The 25,833-nt window shown below is 41.3% G+C and overlaps 2 protein-coding genes across 5 annotated transcripts in view; both read left to right on the forward strand.

The window, feature by feature from the left end:
- Window positions 1–8,056, forward strand: part of taf2 (TAF2 RNA polymerase II, TATA box binding protein (TBP)-associated factor) — a 38,024-nt gene extending 29,968 nt beyond the window's left edge. The window contains exons 23-27 of the mRNA XM_031322808.2: window positions 1,074–1,183; window positions 5,818–6,047; window positions 6,760–6,924; window positions 7,047–7,149; window positions 7,407–8,056. Coding sequence (XP_031178668.1) covers window positions 1,074–1,183; window positions 5,818–6,047; window positions 6,760–6,924; window positions 7,047–7,149; window positions 7,407–7,705 — 907 coding nt within the window. The 3' untranslated portion in view covers window positions 7,706–8,056. The remainder of the gene's footprint in view (window positions 1–1,073; window positions 1,184–5,817; window positions 6,048–6,759; window positions 6,925–7,046; window positions 7,150–7,406) is intronic.
- Window positions 8,057–11,074: 3,018 nt separating this feature from the next.
- Window positions 11,075–25,833, forward strand: part of enpp2 (ectonucleotide pyrophosphatase/phosphodiesterase 2) — a 37,076-nt gene continuing 22,317 nt past the window's right edge. For all 4 annotated transcript variants that reach the window (XM_036006798.1, XM_031322812.2, XM_036006799.1 and 1 more), the window contains exons 1-5: window positions 11,075–11,373; window positions 12,013–12,085; window positions 13,484–13,589; window positions 20,684–20,839; window positions 24,566–24,691. In XM_036006798.1, coding sequence (XP_035862691.1) covers window positions 11,333–11,373; window positions 12,013–12,085; window positions 13,484–13,589; window positions 20,684–20,839; window positions 24,566–24,691 — 502 coding nt within the window. In that variant the 5' untranslated portion in view covers window positions 11,075–11,332. The remainder of the gene's footprint in view (window positions 11,374–12,012; window positions 12,086–13,483; window positions 13,590–20,683; window positions 20,840–24,565; window positions 24,692–25,833) is intronic.

Below are 25,833 nucleotides of genomic sequence, written 5' to 3' on the forward strand. Positions count from 1 at the left end.
CGTGCTTTTAGCCTCTTTACATGTTCAAAATGTCATTACAAGTGCCTACCCATGTGAAGTGATTCCTTCTGAGTGAACACAGTGAATCTGACTGCAGTAGATGTGAAAGAAATGCATAAAAGTTGTGCTAATTCAGCTCTGTTTAGTTCCGGTGGTGAGACGGCAAGACTTAGGGACCGTCCACAAACTACAACACCAAAAAGAGATGCAACAAAAATATTTATTAATTTAATGATTAAACAAGGTAGTGTCTCCAAACTTAACTCAATTATAACTTGTCTCCTCCTAGTTACAGCACTCCAAATTTACAAACAACAGAGCTACGTGTTGAAATTGACCGGAATTCTTTAATACGATAATTGCATACCCAAATGTACATTGAAAATGTTTTTGGCTGTCCATACTGGGCACAAAAGGATCCCTTCCTAAAGCGATTTCAGTGTAAGTAAAGAGCAAAGGATAACAAAAGCTAGAGACATTGTTTAATTTTTGGGTGACTTCTTAATTTCAGCTAAAGATGATATGAGGCTTTAGCTGTCCAAGTTAGACAAATCAATTGGGCGTCCTCCAAAGTGAGAGTGAAATTCCTGCTTTGTCTTACTCCCACTCTGCTGTGGCTCCCCAAGAAACACAAAGAGGGAACTTCATACTAAAAAAGGCTGAAACTTTGGGAACGCCTTTTGCATAGAACAGGTCTGAAATTGTTAAACGTCTTTATGGCTTGAACAATAACAGCAACCAATAAGCCTTTCAGTGTGTACACATATGAGTATTTTAGTATTGTTTTTAAGATAGACTTGAAAATACGTGAACTCTTCTGCCTCTGCCATTCCAATGATATGCAACCACTTGTCTGACACAGTCACACAGACAAACCTGTAGATTACAGTTTAGTAATACCCGTTACCCTTTAGTGTATTTTACCGTCTGGATAAGTGATTGTGCGTGGGTACTCTGATTGACTAACCTCATTTTATGTAGATGTAGTTTATGTTAAATGACCTGTAACTTAGAAACAACCAGCATGGATTTTTAATCGTCTTCTTGTTCTTGTCTTTTTGTTGTCCAATTAGACATAAGATCCTGGGTATGCTCAGTAAGAATCCACCTTTCACCAAGACAACAGACTCAGCTCTGTGTAACGAAGCTCTGGTCGACCAGCTCTGGAAACTAATGAACTCAGGTGAGGTGTACACACACACACACACACACACACACACACACACACACACACACACACGCGCACACACGCACACACACACAAACACACAGGGCCAGTTCTGACCTGGTATTAAAATCCGATCCGAGTGGAGAGCTCTAGGTACATGGGTTTTCACCTGGCAGCAGAATGTGTCTTCACACGTCCTCAGTGACCACTTGTGATCAGATCTCACTTCCCCGCTTTATATGCAAAGACACACGTGCATCATTTCCATTTGCATGTTGACTGGTTGTGTGTTTATAGTGTCAGTTGTTACTAGGGATGTCCAAATCCGATCACGTGATCGGAAATCGGGCCCGATCACGTGGTTTCAGACTCGATCGGAATCGGACGTTACCTCCCGATCAGGACTCGGATATATATGTATATATATTCTCATTATTTTTTAACACATCTATAGTTATGCGGTGGCACAGAGTTAGACCCTTTTGCCTCCACACAGAAACAGCAGCACGTGCGGCATGACATCACTTTGTTGCAGAGATGCTATTGGTTAAATGCCAAAGTAGAACACGGAAGCAGCTTGAAGTGGAAAGCGTGAGTATGTCTGCGGTCTGGAGGTATTATAAAGTTGATGACAACAACATTGCCATAGCAAACTGTGAGATATGTAACAGAAGTGCTCTGTTTGTTAACAGAGTTGTTGAATGTTAAAATAAAGTGAATTAAATAAAAAATAAGGAACATCCTGGATCTGTTTTTTCGCTCTTCTTTATTCTTTTTTTTATATATTATAGAAGTATCGGATCGGGACTCGGTATCGGTAGATACTCAAAATCAAATGACTCGGACTCGGACTCGAGGGCAAAAAAACCTGATGGGGACATCCCTAGTTGTTACTCTCACATATACAAGTGAAAAATGAAAAAAAGTGCTTCACACAGTCCATCTGCGAGCCGACATAAGGAGATCTACTGACGGGTGGCAGGACCTGTGCAGGAGAGAAAGCTCTCAGTACGTTTGTATCTTCTAAGTGAATCTCTGTGGCTTGAAGTTTAGTTTATATTATAATTTTTTACCAAAATAACGGGGAACTTTTATTGTGAAGAACTTATAGGAAATGAAACCGTTTCACAGCCGCTGCGATTACCACGCATTTCATCGTGAACTCCAGCTCTGGTAATGCCAGACTAATAAATAACAGAAGGAGAAGAGACGCAATATTTGTTAAAGGCAAAATGTGTCAAACCATTCTGACTGAAGTACTGTGGTGCTGCAGAGACGTCCCGGCCTACAGATCCTATCCTACAGACTTAATTAATAATTTTCAATGAAAATAATGATACAAAAACGATCATTCCCTCCAATATCGTGAATCATATCGCAAGCACAATATCCGTCTAAATAATCGCAATTATTTTCCTCATATCGTGCAGCCCTAATCTGTTATCATCCCATTCATAACAAGAAATGGTAACAGATGGCTTTCTGTCCTTCAGATGGACCAAGGCAGAGTTCAGTTAGTTTCCCTTTCCACATGTGTTTGACTGGACAGACTTCTGTCAGACTGCCTGTCTGCTGTTGCACAACTCACTGACACCGTTTGAACGTCATCGTCCATGAAAGCTGCCAAGGAGTTCTGAATGAACTTTAAAGGAATCACGGTGACAGAGTTGGTATGCAGCACTCGTGTTTCTCTATCAGCTGCTTTCCAGACCTTTGCTCTGTCTGTTCTAATCAAGTGAAAAACTTTGCTGTTCCATTTCATTCTATATTTCACTAATTCTCTTCTTACCTGTGTTCTTCTTTTCTGAGGGGAATTTTTGGGACTAGCTTCCAGTTCCACTAGTTTACTTCTGTGTACATGGCTGCACATTAATTTCCAGTCAATGTATAGCCACGTGTACTGTAACTGTGTGGTTTTAATAATCATGTATTCTATAAAACGTAGAAGAAACTAAAAGAAGCCTATCACAAGTTTTTGTCAAGTTTATGTCCAAGATGACTGCTAAATAGCTTGTTTTGTGCGACCAACAGTCCAAAACACAAAGAAATTCTCTTTACAATTAAGCAAGTCAAAGCACTGAGAGGATGGAGTGCGAGATAATCTGGCATTTTCTTTGATACATCACTTGATACATTTTTCATCAACAGTGAATTGTGTTGAATCGTTTCATCAACGGTTTCCGCACTATTTCATTGACTTGACAGGTCGTCTTTGCAGTGCCACTTTCATTATAACGTTATATATGATTTTTTTTGCTTCCTGTGCATTTCTTTCATTATTATCTTGTTGTATTATCCAGTCTATGAACTGAAAAGGTTTAAGGTCTACTTTTTGGCCGTGCCTCCACCATATACGCACATGGTTCTGCCTTCTATTGAGTCCTCAGGTTTCATTATTTCTCTCTCTTCCTGGGGGTCCTATGTGTCTTTCATCTAGCTGTGTATCAGTCTGCCAATCCATACACATCCCATCTACAACTATATCTTCACTCTTCTGTTTTCCTGAAGACCATTGGGCTCTTATTGCAGCAATGTATTTAATTTGTTGACTCACAAGCTTGAAGGATGAACAAAAATGTTGATGCTGATTGTTCCCAGTGAACTTGTGTTTGTCGGTCAGTCGGTGTGGGTGGCTGCTGCCGCTGGACAGCCTGGCCTGTGCTGCCAGTTTAAATACACAGTGACCAGAGTGGTAACTTTAAATACTGTTATAGAAATGTGTTGGTGCTTTTATTCTTCTCCCCCCATAACTCACAGCCCCCCACGTGTTAAACACACACACACTCACGCAGGATGATGTTTCACAGGCTGAAGGTCAGTGCCGTAAGAACAAAAACTCTGTGTACTTTCTGCTGCAGTTCGAGCCATTTATTTCAACCTTCTTCTAAAGCCACAGTCCACCACCCCATGTTAGGTGCCTGGCCTTTGGATTGTCAGCTTCAGCAATAGTTTTTGTTTAATTCATTCCAACTCTTAAAACACTACTACTCAAATGACTCGTATAAAGATGTATTTAGCTCTCATGTCGCTGAGAGCTGATCGTCTTGTGTTAAGTTAACATGTCTCTTCGGTTAAGTCAATAAAATGTGTGGTTGAAGAACAGGCAGCTCAGGATTAATGGCTGGGATGCACTCTGGTACTAAATGAGTTTGTACCACGACCATGTCTGAAGGCAACAGCGTTGATAGCTTTTCCGAATGGCCACACACTAACGTGGGATGAGAAGCAGGAGCAAGATACAATAATGGTTGGAGTGGGGATAACGGTCTTTAGTCGAAAGTGCTCATGGCGTTGCCCTCGTTTTTACACACCGTGACCGTCTGACGTGGGAAAGCTGTGGGCAGAGGAGGTTTCAGACAATGTTCTTCCCATAAAGATATCGTGATATCTTGATAGGTGTGGACTTTTCCTGGTTTTAAAGGCTGCATTACCGTAAAGTGGTGTGATTTTCTGAACTTACCAGACTGTTCTAGCTGTTCTATTATTTGCCTTCACCCACTTAGTCATAATATCCACATTACTGATGGTTATTTATCTAAAATCTCATTGTGTAAATACTTTGAGAAAGCACCATTAGTCAACCCTACAATATTGCCGCAATATCAATATCGTGGTATTTGATTTTCTCCATATCGCCCAGCTAGTTAAAACGGATTCCTGAAGACCTCTCTCCGTGTTTCTCTCGTAGATGGTTCGATGACCAAGGCCTCTTGTTTTGTTTCCTGTTAGCAACCTTGTCTTCTTCTCCTGTTTACTGGCCGGTTTCCGCCATGCGTAGCCTAAGCGCCGACTTCTGACCAAACTACGCTGTAGCCCAGTTTATTCACTCCAAACCAGCTGACGGAAACGCACCGGATTCACGTTACTTTTTTTGCAGACAGTTGAATGGAAACAGGGCTATTCCTGTTTCTTCCCTCCTCCCATTCTTTCTGTCTCCATCTCTCTGCCTCTTCATCCAACTCACGGTATTGGTGGCTAGTTAGTTTTGCAGGTAAGGCTTTTTTCATCACGCTTTGTCTTTCCATCTCGTTCCTTTTCTCTGTAATAACTGGTCAGTTACGAAGTGACGCAATTAGCCTTTACTTCTCTGTTCGACTGCATTTGATCTAGTCTATAGCGACGACGTTTCATGTCCGGGATTGCTCCAGAAATTCCTCTGGTTGTCCCTCATTTTCGGCCGGATGTCCGTCGCCTTCCTCTTTCTTTGTGTTGGCGTTCTAAACTCTGGTGGATTTCTGAGGACTATGGTTAACTGCTCCTCAGATCTCTGCAGGGTAAATCCAGACAGCTAGCCAGACTATCTGTCCAATCTGAGTTTTCTGTTGCACGACTAAAACAACTTTTGAACATACACATGTTCCACCAAAACAAGTTCCTTCCCGAGGCTATTTAGCAGAGGCAATGTTGCTTAGCGCCACCCAAGACGATTGTGATTGGTTTAAAGAAATGCCAATAAACCAGAGCACGTTTTCCTCCCATCCCAGAATGCTGTGTGGACTAGCCAGACCCTCCTCCGCAGCGCTGCGGAGGAGGGTCTGGCAATACGAGGCTACATTTGATCTAACCGGCTTTGTGCTTTTGTTTTCAATCCCACTGCCCTCAATTGTCAACCCCATAACTCCCTTCCACCTTGCCCTTTCTTTTCTCAGGTACCTCCCACGACTGGCGGCTGCGCTGTGATGCCGTGAACCTCTACTACACTTTGTTCGGTTTGACTCGACCCTCCTGCCTTCCACTGCCAGAGCTGGGCCTCGTGCTCAACCTGAAGGAGAAAAAAGCTGTCCTGAACCCCACCATCAAGCCTGAGCTGGAGGTCGGCCCCGTTGTGGACACCCCTGCCAGTATCGGCATCCATGGCGTGGGCATGTGCTACGCAGCTGTAAGTGGTGTGCGCTCGTTTGTCAGGACAGTCGGTTTAGCGTAAATAGAAAATGCACTTTATGAACTACTGACCAAACTGTATTTTAAGTTATTTCTTGACAGGTCGTATTTGTATTTTGACCATAAATTGTGTCGTTTCAGCCAACACACACATTAGTTAAAGACGTACTACATCAAGCTGCAACTTGACTTTCAATGGTTTCTGTGCTCATGTCATCAGCGAGCTGCTTGGTGGTCTTCATGTCCCTGTTTTGAATGTCTTTGATTTATGAAACCTTTCAGATGGCACACAGATAGTAACTACTTCATAAAAACTGTGTTATCTTAGGTTGGATCTATGTAATTATGGCTACTGTAGTGCTGCCAACAGTATTTGGCTGTACCTTGTTCCCATTGCATCACTGCTGTACCCAGATTCACTGTTCTCACGGTTGAGAGCACAAATGTGGTTATTAATGCATCTGATTGAATCAGTTTTATCAGCACATTTAGCTTTATGATGAATCATGCACAAGTTTAAGGAGCTGATGGGATTACGTTTTACCTCGTACGACTTCATGAAATGACTCAACATGGAAGCATGTTAGGTCATCCATTCTGGTTTCATATACACTATTTGAATGTGTTACAAACTCACATAATTATTATATATTAAAGTTACATTAAGTAAGCCATCCTACTACATATTGAAGTTTGTTTGTGTGTGCCAGGTGGATGAGGAGCCAGATCCTATTTCATTAGGGGTGTGTGGGGTGGGCCAGCCCCCTCAGGGCCTGAAGAGGAAGGCTGAGACCCCGCTGGGCTCCCCCCCAGAGCCAGGACAGGTGCTGCAGCAACAGGACGATGATGCAAGAGGAGGCCACTTCAAGATCCGGGTAACAGACTGCACACCTCTACACTCCGGCTGGGCTCTGCTTTTATTCAGGCTAATCATTTCTAAACTTCTGTTTTGTTTGAGTTTTATCTGGTGTTAATATGTAGCTCTGGTTTGTTGCAGTTCAACACAATGGAAGATGAAGACATTGATATGGAGACGGTTCATGATAGTCAGGCTTTCATTCACCAACATCTCCATCTGTTAGAGAGACCCTCTACACCAGGTACACACACACACACCAGCGCTTGCATGCACGCACGCACACATGCGTGCACACACACACACACACACACACACACACACACACACACACACACACACACACAGGCACCCATGCATACACACACACACACACCCATGCACACACACACACACACACACACACACACACACACACACTATTTCTTACATCATTCTGGAAAATAAATAAAAATAGCCATCACCTGGTAACACACACACCTGTCCTCTTTGTCTTGTTAGGTAAAGAGCCGCCGTCAGTGGAACAGTCCCTGCTCTCCATGCCGGCCACACCCGTGCCGTCCTTCTCCAAAGAGACGTCCTCTTTGGCCTCCAAACATGCCGGGGAACACGGCCACCACCATCACCACCACCACCACGAGCACAAGAAGAAGAAGAAGAAGCACAAACACAAGCACAAACATAAGCACAAACACGAAAGCAAGGACAAGGAGAAGGACAGAGAGAGGGACAACTCGCACGCCTACAGCAACAGCCCGGCCAGCGGCAGGTCCCTGCGCTCGCCCTCTATGTCCGACTAAACATCCAACTGCTATTGGGTCAGTTAGAGTTAACTGAAATGGAAAGCAAAACATGTTTGGTTTATCTAAATATTAGAGTTTCCCCCAGAAAAGCTGTTTTAGCCCGGTGGCAAGTGTCTTTTTTTTGAGGAGAGCCCGGCTGGGGCCAGTCACAGACTGATGGTAGCATTGATGTTTCTGTGATACCAGAATCATGGACGGAATCGCAAAATTGAGAATTTAAAAAGGCTTTATTATAAGACAGATTCCATAGGGCCGTACATTAAGTCAGTGCTAAAAGCTAACTGGAGATTTGAAAATATGACTACGTCTTAGTTTCAACCGAGCCACCCCACTGCAACTATAGTTTAATAAACGTCTCAAAAATACCTTAAAACAAACTTCCCAGTGGCTCAGGCCTGGTGGGGGGCAATTTAAGCCCGGTGGGCCACCAGGCTTACAATACACTGGGGGAAACCCTGAATATTCATTACTCAGTGGTATTAACCTTAGAGCTGCAAAGATTCATTGATTAGTTGTCAACTAATAAATTAGTCTCCAACTATTTTTTTTTTTTTTTAAGATCATTTTTGGGCATTTTAGGCCTTTATTTTTACAGGACAGCTGAAGAAATTAAAGGGGAGAGAGGGGGGAATGATACGCAGCAAAGGGCCGCAGGTCAGAGTCAAACCTGGGCCCGCTGCGTGGAGGAGTAAACCTCTATATATGGACGCCCACTCTACCAACTGAGCTATCTGGGTGCCCGTCTCCAACTATTTTGATAGATTGATAATTTTGAGTAATTTTTTCTGAAAAAAATGTCTGTAATGTCAGCTTGTTAAATGTGAATATCTTCTAGTTTCTTCTCTCCTCTGTGACAGTAAACTGAATATCTTTGAGTTGTGGACAAAACAAGACATTTGAGGACGTCATCTTGGGCTTTGGGAAACACTGATCCACATTTTTCACCATTTTCTGACATTTTAGAGACCAAACGACTGATCCATTCATCCAGAAAATAATCAACAGATTAATCGACTATGAAAATAATCGGTAGCTGCAGCTCTAATTATCATACAGGAAGACTCGAGTGGAAGAAAGGATGCTGTTCCAAGTGTCATTAAGGTAAACCCTCCAGAGGCATCACACCACACAGCCTGCAGCACTTTGTGGACTTTTTGACACTGCTTCCAATCTGTCTGAGGCATGCAACCACGTACACCTCTCTCCACAAACAGGCCAATAACCCCCCCCCCTACAAAGACACCACTCTGGTGTGCCTCATCCCCACAGCTCAATGCCAACATTCAGTGAGTGGCTTCGGAGGGGAAACATGATGATGGTGGTGGTGGTGTGGATTAAACCATTCTGTCTGGACTGAGCCTCCGCTGTATTTCACATCCTGCAAATGACATTTCCCCGTTTGCTTCCAGATGAAAATAGAGGAATTTCCTGTTAGATTTTTTTTTTTACTGTACAATTGAAACTCAAGTAATACTAGTTTTTTTTTTTTTTTTTTTTAAATATATATTTTCTTTCTGTTTTTTAACTGTCACTGATGATGAAAGATACTTTTGTATTCATGAATGTTTTAACTAGATTGAATCCAGCTTCACAAAGGCATTTATGGCTGGTTTACTCTGGCACTGTTTTCTTAGTTTTGATTAGGTGGTTTCAAACAATGAGCAGAACATGCAGAATTCAATATTCTTCATTTAGAGAACCAGAAGAAGATTAAAACTGATTCCACATGTTAAAAAAACAAACGGTTTTCTCATTTAAACAGCCTCCTGAATGAATCTTGCCTTGGCTATTTACAATAACATTCATGTAAAGATTCTTGCCATAGTCCCTGTCAGCATTTGTTCCCAGTTAGTGCTTGTGAATGATCCTGGGGACCCTTTTATCCAGTGGGTTATGGAGTTTCCCCTGATGCTTGTGAATTCCCTTCTTGGGATTAGAAACTGTTAACCAGGTGTTTAAAATACAAAGTTCACCAGTTTATTTAAACACAATAATCTACTTAAAGCTGAGACAATATTAGATTTACCAAATGTACAGTAGATTTAAAGTAGAATTCACAAGCTTTATGGAAAATTAAGGATGCTTAATTTAGGAACCTGAGCCTAGTGATTCCTACATTGTAATTTTGTTTTATCATTTCTGGATTTAATTATGTTTAAAATAAATTGAAAACAATTCTCCCTCCTTTTTATTTTTTGCCCTCCTCGCTGCTCCCGTCGCACTTATTCAGACATTCATCATCGTCTGGCAACATACAGAGGTCATCGCTCACATCTTTCTCAGTTTGGTTATTTCTTGACTCTCAGAGGGGCTGACTTCACGATGGTGCAGACTTCACTGATCTGCATTTACAGTGAAAAGTAAAATCTTTACATCAAAATGAAGATTTTGAAATGTTCCAAACTCCAACACAAAACTTTGTTTAGATGCTATAAGCAATTATTTAATAAATTAGAAACGTTCACTATAATACCCATTGAAAGAGTCAGATAGTGTTGTGGGGGGGACGTTAAGTCAGACTCAGTGGTGAGTAAATAAATTAACTATCGGTTATCGGGCAGATAAAACGCAGATACAGATAATCAGCAAACTGCCAAAAAATGGACCGATAATCGTCCAGAGACCATAATCGGTCTATCCCTAGTTTTTAACCTCATTTTCCTCTTAACCGGCTTTCTTAGTTTTGGTCAACGCCCACCTCTACATTCTCCAACACCCCATGCTTATTAGAGATAGGCAACACTCTTTCTGAAGACCACATTTTTGTTATTAGGTCATTATTAGGCTATGCTGTAGACCTGGATCAACCATCTCAACAGGCTGGATAGGCTTCTTCTAAAACGTTCTTCAGGAACTTCTGTTCAGGGCGCTGCTCCTCCATGTCCACCATCGTTGCACCAGGAACATCCGCCTTCATTTCACCAGGTTCATTGGTGGACTCTTCTTCTCTAACGCTTCAGTCCGGATTTCTCTCTCCTGTAACAGCATGACTCCCCCTCCCAGCTGCTCCTGGGCCATTTTCTCTTTCCCCTCAAGTCTTCAGTCTGTTCTGAGGGCCCAGAAAAGATGCTAGAATGAATAGCTGTGGATGTGGAGGGGCCCATAGAGAATGCCCAGTATTTTGTGCTACGCCCCTATGTGTTTCTGTGATATTATGCCTTTCTATCAAACTGAACTATGTGCATATGCCACTGTAAACTTTGACACTGGCCCTGTGTACATTTGTAAACTGTGGTCGGAAATTGTCACTTTTACACATGCTTTTACACCACATTAAAGGAAAATGGAACATTCGCGACAGGAAATGACGTCATCGTGCACAGCACGGCGCCAATGGCCAGACAGGCACAGCAAAGCAGAAGAAAGATGGCGCCGCCAGGCGGCGCTGTTTTGAGTATTCCGAAATTTGCTGAAAGCCAAAGAAACTTGCCTATTATTTGGGTAGACATTCCCAATATATTATATACGCTAAATACCAGCGACAGCTAGCTAACACTTAGCGCAATGAACAATAGAGACAGAAAAGTAGTTTCCCCACCAATAAACTAGCTAGCATGGCCAGTGTAAACGGATATAGCCTAGCTAGCTAACGTTACCGCAGCCAACAAGACTTAGTGTCTTCGCATGAATGAAGAACTAACGGCATCCAATGATTCAAAGGAAAGGTGAGGACATGTCTCAGTGACAGCAGCAAAATATTCAATATAAAAAAGCAATTTGCCCCATACGTTTTGTGTCTTGTTAGATTTTGTCTCTCTGTGGGTTTTTGCGTCTCTTTGTAGTCGGTTTGTGTCCCTTTGTGGTGGTTTTGCGTCTCTTTTTCACATTATTGTGGACCGTTATTATTACCATATCTGTGTTTAAAACATTGGAAAAGTTAGAGCAGATAATAAATAAGAGCTTAAAGACAAAACCCGTTTAAGAAGTCCAACTACAGTCATTATATCTGAGAAGTATTTTAGTTACATTCATTTGGTTAAAGTGCTGCCCAAAACGGCTCTAGTGCTGCACCTAAACCCCTATAACGGACGGGGAAACCCTGGTCTTGCATGTTTGGCTCTCTATCCTGGGCTGACCTGCAGTCCTTTGACATAGGCTACCCTACCACATGGACACCCCCAGCTCCGGTGTCGTATTGGCTGGTAAACTGTATAATCTGAGTCCCGGCTGAGATAGGAGCCCTCCTCTTCCCCAACACCAATAAAACTCCGGTGCGCTCCTCTCCGTCACCTCCCCCTCTCTTCCTTCCTTCTGCCTCCTGTTCTGTTCAACGGCCCTCCTCTCCGGTGGTCCTCCGCACTCAGCATCACTCACTGTCCGACCTACAGCACAGGAGTACGCTCAGCCCGGCGCAGAAACATGTTGCTTCACAAACCGGTACGGTAAGAGTGCACGTCTACACCTTTTAGCTACAGGGTCACGGCAGAGTACAGACATCGCTGTGCGTAAAACCGTGCGTAATTACGCCAGCGCTTAAGGAGTTCAACTCCGCACGTATGGAATGTTTAACTGTATGGAGAGATAGTCTTGATACCTAGTGGTGAAATGTAACTAAGTACATCTACTCCAGTACTGTACTTAAGGACAAATGTTGAGGTACTTGTACTTTACTTCAGTCTTTTCTTTTCATGCCACTTTCTACTTCTACTCCGCTACATTTCAGAGAGAAATATTGAACTTTTTACTCCACTACATTCATCTGACAGCTTTAGTTACTAGTTACTTTACACATTAATATTTCTGCACACAAAACACATGTAGTTTATAAAATCTGATGCTTTATTATAAATAAACTAAAACTAGCCAACAATATAACGTCCTACAAGTCCAGCTGAAATGATTAGACCATTAAACACACAACTGTTTGGATCCTTCACACTTTCTAAAATGTTTTAATACTTTAAGTACATTTTCCTGATGATACTTCCAGACTTTTACTGAAGTACCATTTTCAATGCAGGACATAACAGAGTATTTTAGAGCGTGGTATTAGTACTTTGACTTGGGTAAAGGATCTGAATACTTCTTTCACCACTGGTTCTCTTAGCTTTTTTTCTGGAACATCCCCCATCTTCCCTCTTTCTGTCCTGCTGCTGAGCATTTGCAGAACAATTGTAGATTGGTCCAACTATCAAAGGCGATTGTTATGCCAATGCGGGTGGTCTCCATTCACTTTGAACTAAGCACCGCAGTAGTCTTGACAGGTCATCGACAACATGCAGTCAGCACGACCTGTGTAGACCAATTCCAGTAATGGAAGAGCTCTGTGTTTTCTGTCCATGTTTGGATTGAGTGCTTCACAAACTTTTGAAAATATAAAGTTGAGATTTAATTTTAGAGCAGCCAGTGAAGGCTGAGCCCCCCCCCCCCCCCCCCCAGGATAGAAAGTTAACACATTTGGAAGCATTTCACAATCATCACACCAAATGTAAAACCAACCAAAATACACAAATTGTTAGTTACTGTGTTATAAAAATAGATGTTTGTTGTTTTAAGCCCCCAACGCCGTCTTCCAGGCAGCACTGCCTGGAAGGCACTAGGATTAGGCAATGGTTAGGGTTAGGGTTAAGGTTAGGGTTATGTGCCTTGAAGTTTCCGGTCGCAGCGCTGCCTTGAAGTTGACGTTGGGGGCTTAAAACACCATCAAGCCTTATAATGGAACCGTGCTAAACTGTCTAACAAGCGGCTGTGATTTTTTTGTTGTATTGTCGACTCGGAACAGACCTTAGTCTATGCAGCAGTTATATTCTAATGTCCGACGTGTTGTTGTCTCAGTTTGTTTGGGTCCTGTCAGTCCTGTGTGCCACTGACGTGTGTTGGGGATTTGCCTACGACCGGCCCCGACGCTCCGGAGAGGACGGGACTCCAGCCAGGACAGAGTGTAAGTACGCTGGTTTTGTTACTGGGAAAAATGGAGAACATCTTTGAACTGCTTTCACCCTGAGCTGACAGGCATCCACATCCCCCCCCCCCCGTAGCTGGCCTTGAGCGCTGTAGAAGGCAAGAGAAAAGTCTCTACAGGAATCAGTAAAGTGTCCCGTTGACAAGAGTGAGCAGTGAACCTCCTGGATTGTCTGTCAAAAAGAAGTAAGATTTCACTGAGTCTGTGGGTACCTGGGAATCAGCCTTTTTCTGTGTCATTTCGGCAAATAGTATTACAATAGGTGAGGAAATCACTAAGGTAGTCATCCACAGTGACAATAAAACATGATTTATAAAATCTAGCCAGCAAATATTTTAATAGCTTAGTATTCTATGCACTAAAAAGGTATGTATAAAGGCTTTAGCCTGCCCACACCTTATTGTAGGCCCAGTTTATTATGAAACTTCATTTTATACAATATATGTAGTAGGGGGTCCCTGCTCCGTCTCTCTTTCAGCTAAAGGGTCCTTTGCTTAAAAAAACGTTGAAGACCGCTGCTCTAGACATTAACAATGTACATTAGGTGACATACAGTGTGCGGTTCATGCCCCTTTCATAAGCTTGATTTTTAGTTCTGCGAAGGCTCCATGCAGAGCACCGTAACCTACGTAAGTGGCCTGAACGTTATACCTGTGCGTTGGTGTGTGCGTCGATCTCTTTAAGAGAATAGCAGGGCCGGCATATGTGTGTGTGGGTAGTGTGTGGTAGAGCGAGTGAGAGAGTGAAGGCGATTAGCTTCGGAGCGAGTAGCGACTCTAGAGTCATAGTGAGAGAAACAAAGTGTCTCCCCTGTTCTTTCTGACCACGGTGGGAGATCTGGAGCAGGAAAAGTTAACCCTCTCCTTGATTTTGTGTTGTTTATGGAGAAGGAGAACCAGGAAATGAGTCGGGGGGGAAATGCAACGCTACAATATGTAACTACACCTCGCGGCCGAGCGACGTGCGTCGCCGCGAGGTGTAGTTACATATTTCGAGAGGTGGGCGTCAGGCTATGGCGTAGGGACGGGATCTCCACATACCTACGTACATAGCCACGGCGTAGATTTTACGCAGAAGCATAAATCACGCTATACAAAGAGTTGTGTACTCCTCGTCACAGGTTGCATGTGTCTGAGCTGCGAGGAGTTGAACTAAACGGGGATTTTCCTTCACACACTAACATTGTTATCATTTCTCGAGTGTAACTGTTCACAAAACAGCAAAAATAAGAGTGAAATAAGTCGACCTTTGTTTTATTTATGTTTTCCTAAGTCTGTTAATTCTCTTGTGGACCTTTGGGTCCTTTAGAGTAGGGCTGCAGCCAAAGATTATTTTCATTATTGATTAATCTGCAGATTGTTTTCTTCATCAATTAATCATTTGGTCTATGTAGTAGTGAAGAAAGTCCATTCCAGCTTCCCAGAGTCCAAGATGACAACAGTCCAAAACCCAAATATATTCAGTTCACTGTCACACAGACTAATGTGAAGTTTTGCTGCTTTTTAAATTGAATACATTTGGGGTTTTCACTGTTTGTTGGACACAATTAAACAATTTGAAGATGCCCCATTGGTCTCTTAGAAATTGTGATGGACATTTGTCACGGTTTCTAACAATGAACTAATTAATCATAATGAAAATAATTGTTAGCTGCAGCCCTGCATCACCACACTGCTAGTCTCCTATTGCCAGAAGTGTGACAGCCATGAGTAATCTCTGCCAATCAGATGGCAACATTGCCAAGAGACGGAGCAGGGACCCCTTACTACATATTGTAGAAAAATAAGTTGTATATTAAACTGGGCCTACAATAACGTGTAGGGCATCCTAAAGCCTGTATACATACAGTACATTTTTTGCATAGAATACTAAGCTTTTAAAATAGCATTATAATTGTTGGCATGATTTTATAAATCATTTTTTAAATTTTAAAACATACAACATGTGGCACAGTGAATCTTTAGGATTAACTGTATATGTGGATGGCTATTTTACCTATAGGCCAGTAAGCCTATCATCAGTGGTGATTTATATTTGCTAATAATATGTTGGCTTCATGTTAAGACTTTTTCATTTTTGAAAAAAAACTTTCAAAAATTAGCAATATTTTGGAGGCCCCCCTCCATTGACTGTGAGGACCCCCTAGCGGTCACGGACCCCCTGTTGAAGATCCCTGGGCTTGTATCATGTGGACGCGCTGACAGATTGGTTGTCATTAGTTAGAATTCCTCATGGGGGAGACAGAAACTACGCACTATAGTTTAAAATTAGCTGATATATGGTTAAACCTCATTGGCTCTTACCAGTGTATCTCCGTGTGTACTTCGTCCACAGCAATCCCACCAATCGGTCCCAAAACCCAATTAGAGAGGAAATGCCCTAAACATATTCTTTGTAAATCTTTACAATCATTCTCTAAAAGAACCAAGCAGGCCTGCCTACATTTTATTCAAAACTTGACATTTTCAGCGTGCACCTCGCTAGCTCGAAGTTTGTTGTCGAGGGTTTTCGAGAATGACAACACATATACGTTTGTTGTGTTTTTCTGCTGTCAGATTAATGAGAACAATGCAAAGGCGCATTAAGCTTCTTAAAACTGTGTTCAGTAATTCAAACCCGAGAAAAAGTCACACACTTCACTTTAGTTGCCAAAGTGGCTGAGGGCAGGCGAGTGTATTTTGGACCCGCATTAATGTATCTTGGCCAAGTGTAGGTAGGACATGCCTGAAGCTACGCTCCAAGACACACGCAGAACACAACTTTTCAGGTTTTTTTTGGAGCAGAGTAAATCTTGAACCCCTATGTGAGCTTCAAGTGTAATCAGTCACCCCAGCGTCAACTGGAGTGACACGCGTCCTGACCTGGCTGTCTCCAAGATCACTCCTCTAATGAGCAACATGCAGTTAGATGAGAACTAACTTTCCACACCAGCAACTGCAGCTCCAGAGGAATGTCTCCTGCTCAGTTTATTTGCTGGGTTATTTTCTATATGAAGTGTCTGCCAGCGCATGTGAAATGAGCGAGCAGAGAGTATATGGTGGTAGTGGGGGAGGGTGGGGAGGGGGGGTGTTACAACGGATCACTGTGACCCTGCGAGGTTGTGATTGGGCAGCCCGAGTGTTTTTTTTTTTTGTTTTTTTTTTTGGAGAGAGAGTGTGTTTGTGTTGCTCTACCTTGAGTCAATATTAAGAGAGCTCGCAGCTCATTTTGTGCCTCAGATTCTCCTGTCGGCGTGAGAAGGTAGAGGTTGGCTTCACTGTGCTACAGATTGTCATAGCAACAGGCAGCGGCTGCAGTCTACTCTGGAATTTGGTTGCTGTATGTTTTGCTACATTTTTGCATTAGAAGACTTTACAAAAAATACATTTGTCAACGCCCTGAGAGTGAAATGAAACATTCCCATGCTTTATTCACTGAAACATCTCGGCTCTCTCACCTTCATCTGAAGCTGTTTGCAGTTTCATTACAGTCCATCGGTTAGTCATGAGACTTCATCTATCCCAATTATTGGGCAAACAGGTTGAAACCCATTTTTTATATTAAAAAATAAAATGGCCAATTTTGTACTCTTTCTACTGAATATTTCCAAACACAGTATACTCAGATCTCTTCCATCTCTGAACATGTGTGGATAATCCGTCATTCTGCAAATCACAGTTCTGATCGTCATCTGTCAGGACATTTGAGTCACTCAGCTCAGGAAATTTGTTACGTGAAGAATGTAAAAAAAAATACAAACTTACCGGAGGCTGAGCGATCGGCTTCAGTCGATCGTAGCGACCGTAAAGTCAGGATTTACTCTGACCAGAAAGGTCTCTGCCATTTCTGTAGATACAAACCATCAACCAGCCTACAGTTGCACCACTGAGCGCCCTGCTGCTGAGCAGAAGGTATTTCGCCAGGTCTCAGTAGAAAACGCACAGGTGTGCATAACGAAATGATTGATGTAGGGCTGCAACTAACTGATGATTTTCATTGTTAAAAAATCCGTGGATTATTTTCCGGATGATTGGATTAGTTGTTTGGTCCCTAAAATGTGGATCAGTGTTTCCCAAAGCTCAAGATGACGTCCTTAAATGTCTTGTTTTGTCCACAACTCAAAGATATTCAGTTTACTGTCACAGAGGAGAGAAGAAACTAGAACATATTCACATTTAACAAGCTGATGTCACACAAGTTTTTCATAAAAAAATGACTCAAACGGACCAATCGATTATCAAAGTAGTTGGAGATTGATTTAATAGTTGACAATTAATGGAAGAATCTTTGCAGCTCTAGAATGCTGGCTGGATTCCATTTAGCTGCTTCAGTTTCAGTTGTATCATCATACAACAATGTTAATGTTGTAATTAATAACAGCTGTGCTTTTCCTACTTTGACAAGTCTGCTCCGATGTGAAAGCTCATTATTGACTGTAGGAACAGTCATTTTACCAAAAAAACAACCCATTAAGATACATTCCCAGAGCTTTCAATCTCATAATTCATGTTTTGTTATTTTACCTGCCTGGCCTTTTTGTTCCACACTAAAAGTTGCTAAGACCATTGCCAACAATCATTGTGTATTTTAAAAATTTGTGAGACAGTGAGTGAAATCTCTTATTAGGGTTGATGGTGGTCCTCGATCAAGGTCTCGCATTGCCAGACCTAAGGTCTCTCTACACCACACATACACTCTGGGATAGGGGAAAAAAACGCCCCTGAAAAAAATATCTAATGATATCTAATTTAGTTCTTTGGGTTTAAAGTGCATAATTTCAAAATGCTTCAATCCCTGTTTTGGAGTCACTCTTAATCTCCCCTCAACACTGGGTGCTTCTCAGAAGAAAGAGCTTCACAAGCAGAGCTTAAGTTAGAATTTAAACTCTGGAGCCAAGAGGACATGTATATGCTCTAGTACAGTGTTTCTCAGGGGCCCTTGGAGGGTTCCAGTGGGTCCCCAGCAACAAAATGGAATAGTAGTATAGTGTTTTCATCATAATGACATCCACAAGTAACACAGTGACAGAATGTATGACTATTTTGATCATTAGTTTCATACACTTTAAAAAAAAAAAAAAAATTCTATCAGATGGGGGGCCCCTGGGACAACATTTTATCAAATGGGGGGTCCGTGGTCTAATTTGTTTCTAGGGGTCGTTGACGTTAAAAAGTTTGGGAACCACTGCTTTAATAGGCTGAGACAAAGAAACATCCACAGTTCTCATCTTTGACCTGCAGTCCACAGAGCGGGAGTGAGTCTTATACTCCACGCTCTGAGTCGACACGCTGCGCCAGCCAGCTGGGCAGCATTTAAAGTGTTACTCAGTTGCTTCGCACATACTGAGTACATATGCACGTGTACTTGCAAAAACACACACACATACACGTACATACAGTATGTCCACACAGGAGCACACAAACTCCCGTTGGCATCCTCTGGTTTTCTCTGTGAGTAAGGCTGTTGGTGGACAAGGAGCATGTTGTTAGAAATGAAGCAATATGTTCAGTCTGTCTCCCTCTCAGATCTCCAGGATGTCTTCAGTTAAGCCAGGGGGTTCTCACAATGTGGGTCGGGTTCCATACCGGGCCAGCGTCCTTTGGGACCTTAGTGGACTAAGAGCGTTAGTGTGTTAGTGTTAGGGGACCTGTCCACATAGTGAGACAGAATTACCACAGTTAGTTTAGGACTTCACGTTCAGTCACTGTTGAGTTTGGCACATGGCTTACAGACCTTTGTCACATTTATAAGAAGTTGTTATCAAATACAAAACTAAACTGAATTGCTCATTTTTAGTTTGCCACCCATGTTTGTTGTTTTTGACAAAGTAGTATGTTCTAATGATGACAGCAGGTCAGTACAGGTTAATACGTTTCATTTCCTCTAAAGACATTTGAACAGTGCAGCCATTCACACAGTGCTGTGTTATGTCCTCCCAGTTCTCTGTTAATGGTTTGGAACTGTGGAAGGTGTTGAGTTCAATGACCAGGGCATTTGTGGGCCAAACCAAAATAAGGTTATTGTCGTTTGAAGTCACAGTGAAAGTGTGTTAAAGCTATAGTGCGTAGTTTCTGCCTCCCCCATGAGGAATTCTAAGTGATGACAACAAAACTGTTGGCGCGTCGCCCCCCGCCACCCCCCATCGGCGTGTAATGGGCTTATAGTGTTGTCATTTATACATATGTTTATTTGGTTTATGGTATATTGTCTATTTTGTTGTATGGTCTTGAATATTGTAGTTATTGTGTCATCTTTTCTTCATTTTTGTCTGGGTGGGTGGTGATGACGAGGGGGGTGGTTTTGTATGTTAGAAAAATAAAAATTGTTAATCACAAAAAAAGGAAAGTTCAAACTAGTGCTGTCAGTTAAACGCGTTATTAACGGCGTTAACGCAAACTCATTTTAATGGTGTCCATTTTTTTAATCGCAAGATTAACGTTCTTTTTGGCCTAGCAAACTTTGTAGTTTTTTTCACATGCTGTTACAACAGCTAGTAACGTTAGAAAAACTACAACACCACACCGGATCTAGCTAGACTGGAAACTAAACAACACGCACACCGCACACACACTTGTTTGGGCTTGCGATGCAAGCTGGCCAAAGAGTAGTAGGCTAACGTTACGTTTTGAGTGGATGGCGAGCGTGAGACGCCGAAATGGATGCCAGTAAGATTCTGAATGGAAAGTTTACTTTTAAAAAGTTGTCAAATGGTTCCATTGACAAGACCAAAGTGATCTGTGTGTTGGTCGTTGTGAACTGAGCTATCATCGCAGAACGTCCAGTCTGAAATACCACTTAATGGCCAAGCAAACAGCTGATGGCCAAGCACACAGCTGATGGCCAAGCACACAGCTGATGCCAATTCTCCACCCCCCCTCGTCAAAGCCAAAATGAGAAAAAATTATTGGACAAAAAGAAATCTAGGGACATTTAGAATAGATAAAAATGTGCGATTAATTGCAATTAATTGCGAGTTAACTATGACATTAAAGCGATTAATCGCGATTAAATATTTTAATCGTTTGACAGCACTAGTTAAAACACAAAACACAGGTATACGAGACACAGGCAAACTGAACTGTTCTGTTTTTCAGCCCGCTCTGCGCCTCAGTACGTGGCCACCTCCGGCTCCTGCAGGAACCGGTGCTTTGAGCTGCTGGAGCTGGAGCCGCCAAACTGCCGCTGTGACAACCTGTGTAAGACGTACAGCGGCTGCTGCTCGGACTTTGATCAGCTCTGTCTCCGGACAGGTACTTAATCCTCCTCTTCTCATCACTTTTTCCTTTCTCCGTAGCTTTTTATCCCCTCTGTCTTAGTTCTTAGTACTATACGAGCAAAATATAGCTGATGAAAGTAGACTTTGTCTTGGTTCTATTGTGTGTTCTGCTATTTTGAGCAGTGCGAGTAATTAAAAAGTGCTTGCATTGTTTAATGTAGTTCGATATATTCCTAAAGTAGGGAGATCAGGAGTTGTGCTGTGACTTTTGGCGGTGTGTTTGCTATCAGAAGAAAAGTAATCAGGCCGGGCTAGAGAGGCCAAGTGAAACAGTCTCAGATTTTTATCGCCATCAAGCTGGAGGAAATCCTTGGACATCTGGCGTTTGATATCCATCAGGTGGTCAGGAATACAGCTGCCACTTTGATGTGTGTGTGTGTGTGTGTGTGTGTGTGTGTGTGTGTGTGTGTGTGTGTGTGTGTGTGTGTGTGTGTGTGTGTGTGTGAGAAGGGACAGGATGCTCTTGATTTATATTCCACATTTCAGAATGAGTTTTGTTATGTTACACCTGACACATACGTGTGTGTTAAATAATTATCTAAATGATGAAAAGGAAGCAGAAGAAAAACACATTAAGTTTATAAATATGCTCTATCATTAATTACTAATAAGCAGGCCCACACGGACTCTTAACACATCTCCAACCCAAGCAGAAAAACATTCTGCAGATTTTCATTTCACCACCACTGAAAACTGTTAAAACATCAGCTGATTCCATTTGAGTCTGCTGATAAGTTACTTTTAGTGGTGGAAAGTAACTAAGTATATTTACTCAAGTTCGGTACTTAATACAAATTTGAGGCACTTGAAATTTACTTGAGTATTTTTTATTTAATGCTACCTCATACTTCTGCTCCACTACAATCCAGATGGAACATTCTTACATTTTGCTCTAGTTATTTTACAAACTAATATTTACATACCAAACATATGATGAGTCTATAAAATGTGTTGTCTATAGGTTACACTCACAGTATATATATATATATATATATATATATATATATATATATATATATATATATATATATATATGTATGTATAGCTGTAAAGCTGTGAAGTCCTACTTACACACAGACTTTGGATACTTTTAAGTACATTTGTTACTTTGATAAGTTTTGTTTTAGTCAGTTTAATGTCTTAAACATTGGTGAGTTCAAATTATTCTTTTTTCAAAAATACTTTCTCCTTTAAATCCAGACTTTTATATAGATAGATAGATATATAGATAGATTAATAGATTGATAGATAGATAGATATATAGATAGATATATAGATTGATAGATAGATAGATTGATAGATTGATAGATATATAGATAGATATATAGATAGATTAATAGATTGATAGATAGATAGATATATAGATAGATATATAGATAGATTAATAGATTGATAGATAGATAGATATATAGATAGATATATAGATTGATTGATTGATAGATAGATTGATAGATTGATAGATAGATAGATAGATTGATTGATTGATAGATATATTGATAGATAGATTGATTGATAGATTGATAGATAGATTGATAGGTAGATAGATTGATAGATAGATTGCAGTGTGCATACAAAATTGAATAAAATAGAACAAAGTTAAGTAGGGGTGCACGATATTGAAAAAATGTGATATTGCGATATCGATAATGAATATTGCGATATCGATATTAATTTCGATATTTTTAAACATATGTAAAATTACCAAAGTTATGGGAAAACACATCAAAATAGATTTATAACAAATAAAACAAGTTTTCTTACAACACAAGGTTTATTTCAACTGACAGTCATATTGGACTGGTCCAACATGTGTCTACAGAACAGGACATGTTTTACTGCTTGGACAGTATAAAATAAATAAAGAGCATGTCTATAGAACAGGACATGTTGTACTGGTTGTATATACACGACTACAGTATAAAAAACAATGCAATGCACATCTCTTGGCTTAAAACCAAAGTATTTCCAAGCTACCGAGGAGGAGGCATTACCCTACAGTCACATTAGCTACAAGAGACAGCTACCATTCATTTTCAATGGGAGTGGCCGTTTGGTCACGAGCGACTGCCAATCAGAGTGAAGGCAGCGTGAGGGCAGCGTGACGTATGTCAGTGGCTCAAGTCGAAGAAAATAATTCAAGATGGCGGACAACGCTTCAGGACATCGTATATATGTATATATCTGATATGTTTGGCATTTAATCTCACATATTGTGTTACTTTTATCGAGAAATAAATACTTTTAAATCCAAAAACATCGTTCTTGTGACTTAACAATACCTCTGAAGTAACTTTTAAGACGTGGTTTAAGGTAGCACCGGAGAATTTCTGTCGCTCTCTTTTGTAGCTAATACTTTGGGCCTCTAAAGTTTCTTTTCAGTCTGTTATTTCGTCGTCTCCCAGAGCAACACTCATTTTCTTACTTTTGTGTTCTTTTTGCTCCACTCTTCGCTCTCTCTTTAGCTCCTTTCTTTTCTTTCGCCTTGTTTTATGGTTCTGCGGAGGCTCCACGGTGTGTGCGTCGAGCATGTGGGTGTGTGTGGGTGTGTGTGGTAGAGCGAAGAAAAGGTGAGAGAGTGACGCCGATTTTCTTCAGAGTGAGTAGTGACCGTAGAGTGTTAGTGAGAGAAACTTAAGTGTCTCCTCTGTTCTTTCTGACCACGGTGGGAAATCTGTAGCAGGAAAAGTTAACCCTCTCCTTGATTTCATGTTGTTTATGGAGAAGGAGAACCAGGAAATGAGTCGGGGGAAATACAACGCTACCAAGTGATGTGTATTCTTCGAGAGGTGCATCAAAGAGTATAGACGTAACAAGAGGAGAAACTCAGTGGAACTGCAGCTCCGCCATCTTGGACTGAATGTAACACAACGTTCTATTGAGTTTCTCCTCTTGTTGCTTCTATACTCTTTGGGTACATGTCGGGCGGGATGCAACGCAAACAAAATATTGCGTAATTATCGCGAGACTTTCGGTATAATATCGCGCAACGTGATATCGCGATAGCGATATTGAGTTGATATATTGTGCACCCCTAAAGTTAAGTAAACAGAACAAAGGCAACTAGAAAACATATGAATAAAAGCAAAATATATACAACGTATCTTAAATTGTAAAAGTGTTTAAAAAGTTTGAATTTGAAACAGTGGTAATATAAGTTAGCAGCGTTAAATGGATTGTTTATGCATATCAACATCCAATCCAAGACAAGATCTCTGAGAGATCTGATCATTTCTGAGCCTGATTGTTCCGCTGTAACATGTCGTTGTGATGGTTGTGACTTACTGTGGGCCTTTTCTTACTTGTTATGTTTATTACTCTTCATGTATTGCCATCGCTCTTTTGGTCTGTCATCGTTTCCCCCTGCCGCTTCCAGCCTTGGTGGTCTGATTTTATGTCCTCTCCTTCAGCCTGGTGGTCCTTGGCTTACCACTGTATTCCTCCCTGTGCCGGAACATGATGATAGACTTGTGTTGGTTGTACCCAGGGACTTTAAGCTACAGCTCTCATCTGGTGTTCTCATCTTGAGAATTTTGGCCAGAATACAAATGTCAGTGATTGTCCCAAACTGCTCAGCTGTATAATATGCAGCCAAACCACTGGAGCATTAATATATCATCTCTCATTTATCAACACTAATCTGTATATATCAAGGTTTTGGAGTCTACTGTTTTTATTCACATCTCTCTGTTCCCGTTTACAGAGGGGGGTTATGAGTGCAGTAAGGATCGCTGTGGGGAGACTCGGAATGAACAACATGCCTGCCACTGCTCTGATGACTGTCTGGCCAGAGGAGACTGTTGCACCAACTACAAGTCTCTGTGTAAAGGTTTGCAACTTTAAATGTCCTAAATGTTATAGTACATACAATGATTTTTATCGCTGCAATCAATGATTAATGTGTGGATTATTTTCTGGATGAATGGATCAGTTGTTTGGTCTCTAAAAAGTCATAAAATGGTGAAAAATGTGGATCAGTGTTTTCCAAGATGACGTCCTCAAATGTCTTGTTTTGTCCACAACTCAAAGATATTCAGTTTACTGTCACAGAGGAGAGAAGAAACTAGAACATATTCACATTTAACAAGCTGACATCACACAACTTTTTTTCATAACAAAAATGACTCCAACCGATTATCAAAATAATTGCCGATTAATTTAATAGTTGACAACTAATTGATTAATCTTTGGAGCTCTAATGAAATGCATGGTAAGGCTTAGAATTCAAATCAGAGGTTTTCACGTCTTATCTTGCACCTTACCGAACAAGCTTGAAACCAAACAAAAGTGCACTGCTAACTTCAGATGATGCTATTTATCTAGTAAGCTGTTGTGTCTTAAAGACATACACCCAGTTATCAACATCAGTCAGCTTAGATGGTAAATGCTTTTTTTCTTTAATACTAATATGAACAAAATGCTGCCTGTCCTACAGTTAACATGCTTGTTCATATCAGTCTGTTTACATGCATTTAAGGTCTTTCTAATCTGCTTTACAATTATGCGCGTGCATAACAAAGACTTCAGACAGGGAAAAGATCAAATCAGCTGATCTCAGCAAAACATTTGACTGTATTGTACAATTCAGACTCCGCTGTCCTCTCACTGTCAGTCTGCTCAGACACACACAGCAATAAAACAAAAGTCAGGAAGCTGCGTCTTCTGTTAGTCCTGTTAAAATAAGGTTGAGGTGTAAAAGAAGTGTGATCACTGACCTATATGTATATGCAGCTTTAAAGTCACCGTTAAGCACACTGATTGTGTCTGTGTGCCCTGCTGGCTCAGCCGCCAGTCAAACACATTCAGAGGTTTGGAGGTGCAAGGTTCAAAGTTCTTTATTTGTCACGTACACGACAATAACAGAAGTAGTCGTTGGCAGGCCTCAGGCACCTCCAACAATGCTCATCAAATAACTAAAAAACACAAAACGCACAATGAAAAGCTAAATCTGAATCTAAGACAAAAGAACAA

This window comes from Sander lucioperca, chromosome 10 (genome assembly GCF_008315115.2).
Source record: "Sander lucioperca isolate FBNREF2018 chromosome 10, SLUC_FBN_1.2, whole genome shotgun sequence".
Taxonomy (NCBI): domain Eukaryota; kingdom Metazoa; phylum Chordata; class Actinopteri; order Perciformes; family Percidae; genus Sander; species Sander lucioperca.